The sequence below is a fragment of the Mus caroli genome, unplaced genomic scaffold (assembly GCF_978045245.1).
Source record: "Mus caroli unplaced genomic scaffold, Mus_caroli_1 scaffold_4, whole genome shotgun sequence".
NCBI classification, from domain to species: domain Eukaryota; kingdom Metazoa; phylum Chordata; class Mammalia; order Rodentia; family Muridae; genus Mus; species Mus caroli.
In genome coordinates, this window is record NW_028227259.1 from 78,189,901 (window position 1) to 78,205,216 (window position 15,316).

Here is a 15,316-nt window from a genome sequence, read left to right on the forward strand (position 1 = left end):
GTTGAGCCCTTGTTTAAAAAAAAAAAAAAAAAAAAGGCACCCGAACACTCCAGGCCCTGTTTCCAGTGAGGATGGCTTCTTAATGTTCCTAAGGTGAAGAGCCAAGGATGGATAGCCCTTTTGCCAGCACTGGCTTCATTGGTCTCTGGCTGGGAGCCTCCCTCCTCCAGCTGGGTGTGTGGTAGGCGATGTGCTCTTAGCCCTCAGCACTCCCCAAGTTAAATAGCTGGGCTGTATTCCTGCTGGTCCCAGGAGACCCAGCTCACACCTGTTGTAGCAATTGCCGGCACGCCCACTTTATTACATTTACTTTGTCTCCTCCTCTCTTCTGCCAGCTAGCTGGCCTTTAAGCCAATCTTGACAGATACCCCTCTGCAGGAGCTGCTTTTAAAAACACCCTGCAAAGATACCTTGTCGTTTGTTTTGTGAGTTTTGAAACTGACTTAAGCGGCTGCATTGCTAGTGCTTGAAACATCAAGTTGGCTCATAAATCCAACAGACTCCACACAAACTCAAAACGTATCGCGTCTCTGAAAGCTAAACAGAAATTTGCATTAGACCAAGGGGTTGTTTCCTGAGGGCTGTGGCCTAGGAGACAGGGTAGTTTGTTTATTGTCTACACCTATATGATATTGGTGATGAATTCCGTCAGTACTGTTATCTTTGTACTACTGATTTAAATATTACCCAGAAAGCTCTTTGGAGACCTCAGAGTCTTGTGTCTGTGTGTGAGTGTGGTCACAACTGACCAGGCAGATCCTTTGAAAGGCAGGTAATCTTAGTAGTTTGGGCATAAAGTGATTTGATTTATTTCACAGCACATGCTACCCGAAGTACATTTGATTTTTTTTTTTCCTTTTAGTGTACAATATGTAAAACAACAGGAAAGGATGACGGTCTTTGACACTACATGTAACAAACATACCCGCTGTGGTGTGGTGTAAGATGGTGTTCTCGGTTACTGGCCCATCTCTTAGACACACCTTCTCATTCCCTACCCCTACTTGCCGTTTATTGGGCACAGTCTGCATCCCTGGTCTCTAAGAAACTTGACTCTACAGAGACTGGTGCTCACTGTCCTGGAGGCTGAGCGCTCACTGCAGGCCCAGCCCCTCATAGGCGTAGCTTACCCTGATTCCCTGACACCATCTACTTTGAAGATGCTTTCTTCCTCAAACATATGTGCAGATTCCCCAGACTTGGGTATCATGGTTGCTTCCCCTGGAACCTTTCTTGGTCCTTCTGGGAAACCCAATAGCTGCTCCCCTCTTTGATGGAACGTTGTTCCTTCTCTCCATCTCTCTTTATTTCATTCATGTTATCTGTCTTCTGTGCAGGGCTCTGGGTTGCCCACCAGCACCGTGTTTTAGTTATGTGGTAGATTCTTGCTGAAGGCATTGGCTTCTGCAGAGCAGCGTGCAGACAGTGACCTCTGTGACCTGGCTTCCCTTAGTGTGTGGGTGACCTAGAGTCTCCCTATCCCTAGGAGTGGCTTGAGGGCCCATGTGACATTCACTGAGCCCTTCCTTACTGTCCCCAGCTTAGTTCTATTCCCAGTATCCTCTTTGTAAGGGTGTTGTGGGCAATTACCAGGATTCTTTCATCTTGGTTCTTACCCTCTCTATTCCTATGAGGCTGTAAAAGTCTGTCAAAAACAAAGTGACACTCCGGGCCGGCCGTCAGACTTTCTTTTTACTATAAATTGTAACTAAGCACAGAAACTGAGGAACATTTGAGCTACAAGGTCTAGAGGCTCTGTCTTCTCCTGGCCTACTTCTCCAAAACTAGACTTGGTAGGTCTCCTTCCTAACCATTTCTTTATCTGGTTCCTTATATTTACCTACAAAGAAGGAAAGACTTTAAAATGACTTCCCCGCTTTTAACCCCATCGAGAACTCCAGGCGGTGCAGGGATGGTTTTTTTTTTTTTTTTTTTTTTTTTTTTTTTTTTTTTTTTTTTTTTTTTTTTTTTTAAGAATAAGGCCCTGGGAGTCAAAGCTAACAAACAGGAGCCAACCACTACTGCAGGGGCTGGCCAGAAACTGGCTCAAGCCAGCCAGGAGGATTCCTGGCTGGGCCTCAGTTTTGTTAATTGCTACATTGTAACAAACACAGGTATTATCTTTGTTTTGTTTTGTTTTTAAAGAAAAAAAAATGCCATACCACATACTGTATCTTCAGTAGAGAGCCAAATTCTTTTCTTTGAGATTTGGTTGCTTTTGAGTTGCAGAGGACTTCTCAGAGGTGCTCTGAGCAGCCGTCCTTGCTGTGCATGCTCGGTACGCCAAGTGCAAGCTCTGTGGATTGTAATTCCGTTTCCTCCCAAGAAGTTCTCCTCAGGCGTGCTGAATACAGGCTGCAAATTGGAGGCCCCCCTCTAATCTTAATCTAATCTAAACATTTCACCCATATTAAATCCAACAGTAGATCTCCCCCAGCGAGGCACCCCTTACGTGTGTGTGTGTGTGTGTGTGTGTGTGTGTGTGTGTATGTGTATGTGTGTTCACAGCAAATACTTCATACATGTAACTGACCCATAATATACTATCTGTATGCATCCTGGACAGGTTTGGGGATAAAGTCAGATGACTCAGGCAGTGTGAGACTTAGTTGGTCACCCTGGGGCACAAGTGTCTTGGGCTCCAGCTTCTGTGGAGTCAGCATGAGCTTCTAGATCCTTCAGCTCAGAGTTAAAAGGGCTCTTCAACACTTCAGCACTGGCTGCTTCGGACAGTGAGGAATTCAGGGTGTTTTGTTTTGTTGTTTTTCTAATTGTTTTTAATGACACAATTTAAGCCACCCCTGGAGCCACACCTAGTGTTAGCTAAGAGTGAGCCAGGGCGGGCTGGAGAAGGCTAAGGTAGTTCTGGTCCAGGATTTTTGTTTGTTTTATTTTAACTTTAGGTTTTTTGTTTGTTTGTTGACTTCTTTGAAACAGATTTTTTTTTTTTTCTTCTGTATAGCCCTGGCTAGCCTCTCACTCTGAGATCTGCCTGCCTTTGCCTCCTGAGCACTGGGATAAAAGGCATGCACCACCATGCCTGGCTTAATTTTAGTTTAGTTTTAGTTTAGTTTTTTTTTTTTTTTTAATGATGATGCAATATACTCAACATGGAATGTACTATCCTAAAGTATCTAGTTCAGCAGTGATGAGAAAGGGTACACAGTGTGGGACAGTCGCCATCCCTTCTCGTTTCCAGGGCCTCTTTCTCCTCCTGCCAGAGTGGCCAGTCATAAATTGAGCCCCTCTCCCCGCCCCTCCAACCCCTCCCCCCTACTCCAGCCCCTAGTAACTGCCACTCTTGCTTTCTGATTCCGATTTTCCCAAACCCAGGTATTTCATGTAAGGAAGGACATGTATATTTATCTGTGTTCTTTCGTGTTGTAGCGCATCAGTACTTCATTCTTTTTTTTTTTTTTATGGCTTACTAATATTTCATTGCATTAACACCCAACATTGTGTGCTTCATCTGTCTGTAGACAGTTGTGCTCTTTCTGCCTCTGGGCTCCATCGAATAATACAAAAATGCCGTCGGGGTTGTGTCTGAGTCCCTGCCTTGAGCTGACCGGATTTTGTGGATAAATTTTAAACAGTTTCTAGGGAAGCCACTGCGGGTGCGGAGTATGCCTTGATGTTTCTTTGGCACCAGTGCCTAAGGCTTTTCATAGTTGTCTACTTATGTGCCCCCTCTGTCAAGGGACTGTCATTGTTTGTTTGTTTGCTTATTTGTTGTTTTGGTGAGCAAGGACTTGTAAGATCTTCCTGGAGAGCAGCTATGTTTGCCATCTGACCCTCCTTTTTCGTTAGATTCCAATCTCTAGGGTGCTGAGTTTTATCGTATGTCGTTTTCTTTTGGTTCATTAATTAACATGTTCAGGGACAAGAGAAGAAATCTCACTACTGTCCATAGCCACACGTGATGAAGGACGCGTGTTCATTCAGTGGTACAAAAATCTTGGTGGGAGACAAAAGGCAGCCCAATAAACTCATGGCTGAAAGCTTGCTGAATTGAATATCAGGTATGCACATCAAAATGTGTGCTTCAAAGTGGTCTCATGGCTCAGCTGGAATACTGAGCAGTGTGATTGTGTGGGTGGGAGCATGGGGGTTGGGGGTGGGGAGGTGGGGGATGGGGTGTGCATGGGCACACACAGCCCTGTGCACGGAGGTCAGAGGAGGGCCTCAGGTGTTTTCCTTTGCTGTTTATCGCCCTTCTCCCTTGAGAAGTGATCTTTCACTGACCTGGGGCCTGCTCTCTGGGCTAGGCCAGCCAGCCAGAGCTTGAGGGCCTGGGATCCGCCTGTCTCTGCTTGCCAGCCTGGAGTTATAGCGGCACACTTTCGTGCCTGGCTTTTTCTGTGGTAATACTGAGGACCCAAGTTTAGGATCTCAGGCTTGTCCCACAAGCCCTCCCATCCCTGATACTCCCAGATAATCCTGGAGTATCTTTCTGGGGGATAGTCCTTTAATGTGAATTTCTATTTTTCTAAACCGGAATCTCTGTCGTCGTCATCATCATCATTTGGGAGGCTGTGATATAACAACACTGAAGATAGTTTAGAAACAAAACAATAAACATAACCTTCGCTTGTATCCCAATAAAACTTTTTATTTTATAGTGTGTATGAAGATTGAGCCCGTAAGTCATTGTTGAAAATAAAAACCCTAGATATAGCCAGCGGCAATTATTTCTAAATTTCACCAAGTCACGCAAGGCATTGACTAAATTTTTTTGATTAAGTTTTCTAAGAATATTCTGTATTCACTGTAGCTAGTTAGTCCGTCCTCCCATTGGTCCATCCTTCCTCTCTGACTTTCAGCGAGGGTTTACATCATTGGAATATAAGGAACTGAAACAATAGCACCCCCACTTTTACTTTTAAATGCTTCCTTCCTAGGCCTCTGGAAACAGTCCTCTCCACTCCTATGTCCATAAACAGGCCAGGCCATTGAGATGTGGAGCCTGGTAGCCCGGGCTGGCTCTTGTCATCTTACAGCATCTCCTGGATTACTGGTGCCTAGTGACCCTTGATGGCTATGATCCCTGTCATTATTGTCCTGGGTGGCATCTTTTGCTCTAGAGCAACCCTTCGCTTGACCCCATGGGACTGTGGTTGCAGTCCAGGTGATCTGTTGGTTGGATTTAAACAGAGATTGCAGCTGGTCATGCATGCAAAAGCCTGCAGAAGACAGTTTGAGGGTTCCTTTATAGCGCCTTCTGTCTGTCCCTGTCTTCGGGCCCTCCTCCTCCTGTCTGCATACATTTCGAGCTCTCCCCGCATGCCTGGCTTTGTGGCCATCTTTGCTTGTATATCTTTTTCCTCCATCTCACACTGGAAGGAGAGCTCTGTACTTGATACTGCCTGCCCTGGAACAAGGAGACATTCCCAGACCAGTGAAATTGTGACCTTGACTCCCAGGAGTGGTGTGTGTGTGTGGAGGGAGGGAGGGAGGGAGGGAGGGAGGGAGGGAGGGAGGGAGGGAGGGAGAGAGGGTTGTTTGAGATTTGAGACAGGGCCCCACTCTGTAGACCAGGCTAGTCTCAAACTCATGGACCTCTGACTGCCCCTACCTCTCAGGTGCTGGGATTAAAGGCGTGTGCCACTATGGCTGGCCAGATCCAATCTTTCTGTAACCATCTTAGAGGACATGTTTTTGGTCTCACTGTGTGGCATCTGCCTCAACCTGCCCCCTTTTTTCCCCCCTGGCATTTTCTAACGCATGGTCTTGCCTCATTCCTTTGCTTTGGCCTCCTTCCTCTCCCTCCTCTTCCTCCTCTCCCTCCCTCCTTTTCAGTGATTTAAAAACAACAAAATCAACTTCTTCATGGCTTTCTTACCTGCTTTTGGCTGGTAGAACCCTTGTTTTTTTTTGGGGGGGGGGTTCCATCCCGAAGTCATTCCTGACTGGTGATCACTCTGCAGATTGGCCCACACGCATGCTGAGGTGTGGGGGCTCTTGATGGTCTTCCTTGTTCATCAACCTTAGCTAACATACATCCCCTTGGGCCATTTTCCAGCCAGGTGCCTCGCACGGGACTTTCTGGGAGGGCTGTTTTTCTTGCTGTTGAGTCCTTGACAGCCTTGTCCTCCCCCTCATCTGATAGGACCAAGGTCCAGCCCACCTCTTCTTCCTCAGACTAAACTTCTAGCTGCATTTCATTTACTCTGGTGCTTGAGTGGTGCCCTTTCAAAACATTTTTTATTTATTATCAGTGCGTGCCTGTGTTCATTCACGTACCTTCAAAAGTGAGAGGGTAACTTTTAAGAATTGGTTCTATTCCCCGGCTTATAACTCAGATGGCCAGGCTTGCCTGACAGTGCCTTTTCCCCCCGGCTCCTGGCACTGCATTCTTTCTTTAACTCTGAAATGTATGTAAAGAGCATATGTCACACTAATGTGGACTCTCTAGGTGTTAGATTGATCAGATTGGAAGCCAACATATGTGGTAAACAGCCCAGAGTCTAATCTTGATGATCCAGTCATTTTTCCCCATAACATTTGGGAGATATGTAGATATTATTTCAGTGAGGTCTGTCCTGTAAAGAGTACTGTTTGAAAATAGGTGAATTCCAAAGCTTGAAGAAAAAAAGATGTCCTCTCATGTATATTCTTTTTAATGTACTTTTTTAGTTATGTGCACACACATATAGTATATATATATACATATGTATATGTATATATAATAGTATATATACACTATAGTATATATATATATACTATAGTATATGCATACATATATACTATATAATTTATATAGTGTATGTGTATAGTGTATATACAGTATATTATAGTATATATATATTTATATAACATATGTATGTGTGCATGCATGTGTGTGTGTATCATACCTGCCTACTGCTATCCTGCCTCCTCTGTGTATTCCTGTCCTCCTCTTCTCTAGCTCTCCTCTTTCACCGAGTCTTTCTGTTTTGCCTTTGGTGACCCATTGACTTTAATAAGTAGGGTTTGGGGCTCTGTTATTTGAGCAAGGGCGACTTACCAGTGGCTACACCACTGAGGAATACATCATGCAGCTCATTTTTGTTTCTGGTTTCCACTGTGTAAGACGTAGCTGTGATTTTTTTTTTAAAGGTGAATATTCATGTAACAACAGCCCGAGGACAGACCATCCTCGTTGGGCACGGTTGACCCAGAGAAAGCTGTGTCCAGCTCGGCAGCTTGTACACCAAGCGTGACCCATAGGACTAATTGAAGGCTGCAGAAAATAACTTTATAGATGAATTTAAACTTTAGACAGAATTCCCTTTGCAGCCACAAATAGCAGGGCTATTTTTATTGTAGCATCCACAGTCGAGATGGAACTCAATATTAGAAGAAATGGTTTACTTCGCCAAGACAGCTCACACTCAACACAGTCCTTGTTTTTCTTGGCAGCCACGTCTCAGCCATCTGTGAGTCCAGGGGAGCCGTCTCCGCCATCCATCCATCCAGCGCAATCAGAGTTAATAGTTGAAGCTGGCGACACCCTCAGCCTGACGTGCGTTGATCCCAACTTTGTCAGATGGACTTTCAAGACCTATTTCAATGAAATGGTTGAGAATAAAAAAAATGAATGGATCCAGGAAAAAGCCGAGGCCACTCGCACGGGCACATACACATGCAGCAACAGAAATGGCCTCACGAGTTCTATTTACGTGTTTGTTAGAGGTAAATGCTGGGTTTTCCGCGGCACTGTGCTGGAGGGTGGTTGCTTCTCTGTTCTCACCCGGAGGTGACCAAACCACAGGCAGGATTTGGCTGGCTGGTTCAAGGAGGCCTAACATCCATGGTTTTCTTCACCAGCTTCCTCATGGCTTGGAGCGTGACCCCTGCTGGGGGTCTGCAGGCCAGAACTGGATTACAATCTGGTTAACCCATTTGTCCTGGTGCTCAGAGTCAACTCCGGGAATAAATTAGGCCCTTTGGGAAAACTGTATTTTAATGCCTTGAAATACTAAATATTCCCACTTAAGTAAAAACACTTCAGGGAGCCCAAGGCCTCAAAAGGCCCGGACAGACTAGTACTTCAAAAGACTTGGCCCACTCTTAGGGACTAAATTCCAGAAAACAACTTGGACAGCTAAGCATTCCTTGTCAGTCATAAGCTCCTTTGGGGTTGATTCTTTTCAGCAATTACAGCCTCTCGGAAACAAAAGACAAAGATGTGGCAGTTGGAGCCCCTACACCTCATTTCCTAGACGCATTCAGCAATCTGTGGATGTGTGTTTGCTATCATGTCAAGAACTCACGGGGCGGTATCCTTTGGGTGATGTAAAAACAAAGCTAATGTCAGTCTAAGAGACAAATGAGAAAGGCAGAAGATGGCAGTCCTGGTTGTGGCACCAGTTGGACTGGGACTGGGTCTGTCGTTGATCGCACACTCGCAGCTCTGTGAGTCTAGGCTGGATGCTTTCCTGTGCCTGGGAGGTGTGCTGCCTGGGGCCTCCGTTTCTCCCTGTGGTCTTCAGATAAGATGAGCGGTCTCACTCAGGGTATTGTTAGGGAAACACAATTATACAAATCTTAGCATGCTCAAACAGGGGTTAATAAAGCTGCCTCCGAAGATGGCCGGGAAATTGACTGTGCCTCTGCCGGCGTTATCGGTTGTCCTTCCTGAAGTGGGCAGCTGAGGAGACATGCTCAGCGATAAGCCCCAGCTTAGCTTCAGAAATGTTGGGCCCACCCGCAAGCTGCCGGTGACACTGGGGAAGACATTTTTGTAATTTCCAGGTGGTAATGAGAGTAACCATTGGGCTGCGTGGTGGGCTGCGTAGACGCCTGCTTGCCTGAGGAGGTGGCTGAATTAGCCAGAGCAGTCAGCTCATACCCTTTCTTCACGGTTAGACCCTTACCTAGTGTGTGCCTCTCTCTGAGAGGGAAAGAAGTGGCTCCTTTGAGAGGCTCCTACGCCCTGGTGATTGGGAAAGTATAGACAGAAAACCAGCTGCAGCTTCTGATGGTTTTTCTTGTCTTTTTTTTTTTTTTAATTAAGTGATAAAACAAATATATTTTAGTGGCCACAGATTCTGTTTGTGTGTGTATAACATTTGATTTCTGGGTGGAGAGGATGATTTGAAAACAGAATTTTTCAGAGGGCTGAGATGATAGCTTGTCAGGCAAGTGAGGGCTTGCCTACAGGCAGGAGGACCTGCATTTGATCCTTAATATCCACTTTGAATGCTGGTATGTTGGAGGCCAGAGAGCAAGCTCAGCCTTTAAGAGAAGTTGCTGCTTTTACAGAGGACCTAGTTTGGTCCCCAGTACCCACACTGGGCAGGTCAGTTAGGACCACTTAGGACTCCAGATCCAGGAGATCTGACGCCCCTTCCACTCTTTGGTCCGCATGCATCTGGATAAGCTAGCACAGAGTCACATATGTAAAGTAAAATAACAAACTTTGAAATCCATTGTGTTATTCAAGCTTGTAATCTTTTAAGCTTGTTTTCAGAGAGCAGGTTGTAGTGGTACACACCCATGCCTTTAATCCCAGCTGAGGCTGGTGGATCTCTTGAGTTAGAAGCTAGCCTGATCTACATGCAAGTTCCAGACCAGCCAGGGCTGCATTGCGAGACCCTGTCTAAACAAACAAACAAGCTCACAAAATGTTTTCAGTGTCTCCACATCCAGCTTTTTGTTCTTCTCCACAGATCCTGCCAAACTTTTCCTGGTTGGCCTTCCCTTGTTTGGCAAAGAAGACAGCGACGCGCTGGTCCGCTGCCCTCTGACAGACCCACAGGTGTCCAATTATTCCCTCATCGAGTGTGATGGGAAATCTCTCCCCACGGACCTGACGTTTGTCCCAAACCCCAAGGCTGGCATCACCATCAAAAACGTGAAGCGTGCCTACCACCGGCTGTGTGTCCGCTGTGCTGCTCAGCGTGAGGGTACATGGCTGCATTCTGACAAATTCACCCTCAAAGTGAGGGCAGGTATGGCCTCTTTCTTCCATCCTGTGGGCGATGGAGACCCTATTCATGGGGCTGATTTCTCTCCTTCCACTTAGCCTAGGGCATCAGGACACAGCTAATAGTAAGATCACCACCTTCCAGGTAATGGTAGACATTTGTAAATTCTTCCAGAGAGACAGGTCCACCGCTGTTGCTAGCTAAGATGGTCATTAAACCTGCTGGTTTAGGGCATCCCAAGGTGACATCCTTGCCGCAAGTGTTCCTACTCAATGGAAAGATTTAATTTGAGGACACTAGTCTACAAGGGATTTATGCTTGAATTTGGGTGGGCCTGTTTGTTTGTTTGTTTGTTTTTTCCGGTAGCTGATTGGTTCCCAAGCCACTCAGGCTCTGGGAAAGGAAGTGCTCACAACCCATGAAACTTGTTTCCATGGCATCACCTCGACCATCCGGTGACCAAGGAGATAAACTAGGCTTTATATTTGAGGTTATCTAATTCAGCATCACTTTGGGATCAACTGATGAGAACTTTTAATCTGCTTTTGAAAAAACTGTACTCATTAAAATGAAGGGAATTTTAATTATTTAAAACCTGTAGGTTTTTTTTAGAAGTAAACGAGGTGTGATTGTATAATATCTGGGAAAGGTACCCATTTGGCTGACAGGATATTATCAGCGGTAGCACGAGAGATCCTTAAGAAATCATCGAGGGTAGAGATTAGGGGGGAAAGCCAGGCGTGTTTATGATCTTTCCCTGGGCTCTCCTGTCCTTTTCACTCGGCATGAATGAGTTTACTTGTGGATGAATGACTTCATAGGTCTAGATTTAGGTATGCAAACAATACAGATTGGTTAGTATTGTGCTTTGTATTTTATTTAGTGATGTATGACAGACAAAAGCTGTGTGTAGTCGAGAAAAAGCAACGTTGGGTCTGGAGAAGTAGCTCAGGAGTTAGGAGAGCTTGCTGCTTGCTCTTCTAACAGATCAGCTCAGATTCCAGCTCCCACCTTGGGTGACCTGTGTCAGCCAACAACTCCAGCCCCAGGATCGTCTACACCCTCTGCTTTGGCTTTCTCCGACACCCTATAGACATGGCGTACACATACAAAGATACACACTAATAGATAAAGCTAAAATAATTTTTAAAAAGAAAAAAAAAAAGGTGTGTTAAAAATAAGACAAGTTGAAGTTCCCACTGTGAAGGAAGGACTGATGTCAGGGCCATATTCCTTTTCTTTGTAGCCATCAAGGCTATCCCTGTTGTGTCTGTGCCTGAAACAAGACACCTCCTTAAGAAAGGGGACACATTTACGGTGGTGTGCACCATAAAAGATGTGTCTACGTCCGTGAACTCCATGTGGCTAAAGATGAACCCTCAGGTGAGTGCTGTTTAATTCCTATCACCGGCTGTGGTCTCTGTGTGGCCGATTGTACAGGTTGTCTCCAAAACTGGCCCAAGGGTGGTGAGACTCTAGCTGTTAGCGACTGGCCTAGAGTACGTTCACGTTCACGTGCTGTCTCAACTAAGTACACTGCAGCATGCGTGTTCATTATGAGTGATAAATAGCTGCCACATTGTTACTGTCTTCATCTGAGAAAAGGGAGGGCATCTGAGGTCTCAGGTTGTTACTTAACGCTGGCTTTGTTTAAATGGCTTCAGTAAGGAAATTAAAAAAAGAAAAACAGAGCAAAGTAAATGAACAACTGTATATTATCCAGATAATGTCTATTTAAGGTCTGCTTAGACCACGTGACAGAAAGAGTCATTAACACCTCCCCACCCCCTTCTTCTTCTTCTGAGGAAATGCCAGCATGTATGACCCACAAAGCTCTTCTGATCCCCGCAGAATAGCCACATCATCTGGGATATGGGATTCTCTTTGTGCAGCTTGGATTTCCCCCTTTGAGGCTGGTTCCCTGAGATTAAATTGCTAATGGCTTTCCGGTTTTTTTGTTTGTTTGTTTGTTTGTTTTGTTTTGTTTTGTTTTGTTTGGTGGCTATTAATAAAATGGCTATCTTTCGTGTGGAACATTTGGATGAGTTTATGTTCTCATTCAGTTGACAAATATGTACTGAGTGCCTATTATATGTCAGATACTGTGCTGGACATGTCTTAAATAAAACTTAGCCAAATCCTTTCTTCCCCATCTCTTTTTCTTCCAGGGCTAAGGCTTGAACCCAAAGGCCTTATGCCCGTGAGGCAAGGACACTGTCTAACCCTGATTTTAGACAGTTTCATTTGGATATTTTTCCTTTGTCTCAAATACTCAACAACAAGGTTTTGAAACTCTTAATTTTCCCCAATATTTTCCATTAAAATTCCCGCCGACTGAGTTTCTCTTCTACCCGTAGTGAGCCAATTGCCTAGCCATCAGCAGGTCCTCTTTCTTTTACATATAGGAATGTGAAATGTAAAATAAAGAGGTACACTTATTTTTCCTCTTCCTCCTCCTCTTGGCCAGTGTTCAACGTTGGCAATTTCATGCCTGCATACAGAGTTCAGTGTGGAACACATAGCCATGGTGATGTGCGTAATGGTGGCCTTTGTACAGATCTTGATGGACGATAGGTAACTTGCTTGGCCTGGAGATTGGACTGGAGACTCATTCTTTCAAATCAACACCTCAGAGAGACAAGTTTTAGTTTTCAGGCAATCTAATGTAATACAAATAATAGCTTCTGTATGGATTTTGGGCTAACCTTACAGAGCACAATCCCATATTAATTGGCTTTCTATAATCCTTGATTTCAGATGAGAGAACAATTTAGACTGTGTGTGTGTGTGTATTTGAGCCTGTGTATACTTGAAAATTAGCCCTTTTAAGATGAGAAATTCAATTTGCCCCAGGTGGTTTTGTTCTGAACCCTGTTTCCCAGGAGCCCCCACATGCCATTCCCAATTAACCCACTGGCAATGGGAGCTGAGTCTTTAGTGTTAGGAGCTCTTTGGGGAGATCCCAATGTGTGCCTCCAAGGGTTAAAGAAAAACCAAATCATGTGCAGACAGCATGCAATGTGTGACTTGCAGATGGGACTCTTGGCCCTCTGCCAGGGTTCACCATGAATCTTTTATTGATCCTTTGGCATAATTTGGAATGCTGTTAGCACTATCAGATTATTTTTTTTTTAAATCCATAATGTTTGATCTTGACCATTGAGAGGAAGCTTCACTCATGAGAAATGGAGGCTACAATGAGATCTTAGGAGTTGTTGCGATTATTTGTTCAAGCGTTTTATTCTTGGGGTTTAGACAGGGCTCGCTCATCTTGGCCAGCTTTTCTAATGCTTCCGAACGAACACTGAGCTTTCTACTGGCGTTCAGTGCTGAGCTTGGCTACAGTGTGCTAAATTAAGATCTTTGACTTTGGGTGTTAGCTAGCACATCATTTTTGACCAAGCTATTTTGTTCTTCACTAATCATCTCAGACCTTGTGCTCAGCACCCTTTTGGGGGACTCTCGGATCCTAGGAAGAGTGGTGCTCCATCTGTTCTCGGTCACTGTGGCTTTGGCAATGAAGGCAGAAACAGCAGCCTAAAGGCCAGCGGGAGGATGGCGCTCATTTTTGGTTTATCATATAATAGAGTGATCCTATACCCTGATATGGCAGATTTCTACCACTGGAAACACCTAGAGGGATGGCTCGAGATCTGCTGAGGACCATGTGAGAATGGCGGGGAGAGCCCTATTTGTTATTCATACCTTTAGGAACAAAGGCCAGGGCCAAGTGTTTTTGACTTGATCAAGTCCTTGCAGCCAAACAGATTCTCTTCTTTTTAGTAAACCTTGGGCCCAAAACTTTTATGTATGCTTATTTTAATGTAACAGAATCCCAAGTACTGTGACCCGGATGTGACGTTAGCTCCATTACAGAGCCTTTGCTTTGCCTGTAGACCAGGCTGGCCTTGAACTCAGAAATCCGCCTGCCTCTGTCTCCCAAGTGCTGGAATTAAAGTTGTGCGCCACCACGGCCCAGCCAAAGCCTTTGCTTTGCCTGTGTGTGAGGCCTTCAGTTCCAGCCCTGAAGAAAAATTCTTAAGCTATAATTTTACGAGAAAAAAAAAAAAAGAAAGGCATTATCTATGTTTGTAGCTAGCAATGCTGTATATATAATAGAAATATAATGTGAGCTGTACAGGCCATTTAAAATTTTCTGATAGGCACATTCCAAAAATAAGTGATTTTTTTAATGTCATATTTGACCCAGTAATATGAAATATCATCATTTTCTGCTAAAATTAATATAAGAGTTATTAATAATGTATTCTGCCTCTTATAATTCAGGATCTAGGATATATTTTATGTGGAGTCACAACTACAGTGTTTGAAGTACTCCATGGTCGCAAGTGGCTAGTCCTTATTAGTGCCAGGTGGCCTGCATGTTTTCCAGGTTTCTCTTGTCTTTTCCCCATATACGTCATGCATTACTACGTGGTTGTAGCTTTAAGACTGATGCTTTGCCTCTTATAGGTTCTTACTATTGTAGTCCAAGCTGGCCTTGGACCTGTAGCCATCTTTCTGTCTCAGCTCCCAGGTGCTGGCATTATAGATGTGAGCTGTCTTAAGTGTTTCTCTTCCTTCCTACCCAGACATAATCTTTAATGTCACATTTACCCAACAGATATTTGTGTCGCTCCAAGCGTCACTGCAGTCAGTCTCATGGAACTTTTGTCCTCTGTTATCATGAGCCTTAGATACGGGTGATCCGAGGACCTAAGCATCCTGCCAAGCTCCTATTACCAGTACTGGCTGCCGGGCCTACACCGCCAGGGCATTATAGCCATAGCTGGCCATCACCCTTGGTCTTTATCGGTATCAGCTCTTGCTTGCTTGCTTTAATTGATGATGTTGTTTTCTCTATTGTAATGGGAATGTGTGCAGATGCCAGCAGATTTGGAAGATGCAGAATGCAGAGTTAAGACTTCTTCAAATCTTTTCAGTGGAGTTGCCAATATTAAGGTTTTCCTATGGTAATTCCTGTGCGAGCATCTCTCTGTGTCTGGTCTGCAGACGGATCACAAGAGTGGTGCCCTAAGGCCAGAGCCACAGTCCTTTCTGGTCAGCCTGCTGGAACACTTTGCGATGGGGTCTTATAGACATCCTTTGCCTTATCCCTTGAGTCATTCAGAAAATTCTATTGGGTTGATGACTATGGTGATGAATGTCAAGTCAGTTGTACATATTCTGCTTCTAATTTCATGTTTTTAAAGATACTAAATGCTAATAAAAAGGTTGTATGGTTTCTTTCGGTTGTTAGATTCATACATGGAAAAGGGTAAAGGGGGATAGTGGGGCTGGGGATGTCTCTTGGTTGATTGAGTGCTTGCCTGGCATGCATGAAACCCTGGGTTCAACGCATAGCACGACATAAACCTGGCTCGATGGGGGCCTATGCCTACGATTCA

The 15,316-nt window shown here is 44.7% G+C and overlaps 1 protein-coding gene across 2 annotated transcripts in view; it reads left to right on the forward strand.

The window, feature by feature from the left end:
• The window catches only part of Kit (KIT proto-oncogene, receptor tyrosine kinase), a 79,633-nt gene that overhangs the window by 24,876 nt on the left and 39,441 nt on the right, over positions 1-15,316 (forward strand). For both annotated transcript variants that reach the window (XM_021163090.3, XM_021163091.3), the window contains exons 2-4: positions 7,399-7,671; positions 9,651-9,932; positions 11,155-11,291. In XM_021163090.3, coding sequence (XP_021018749.1) covers positions 7,399-7,671; positions 9,651-9,932; positions 11,155-11,291 — 692 coding nt within the window. The remainder of the gene's footprint in view (positions 1-7,398; positions 7,672-9,650; positions 9,933-11,154; positions 11,292-15,316) is intronic.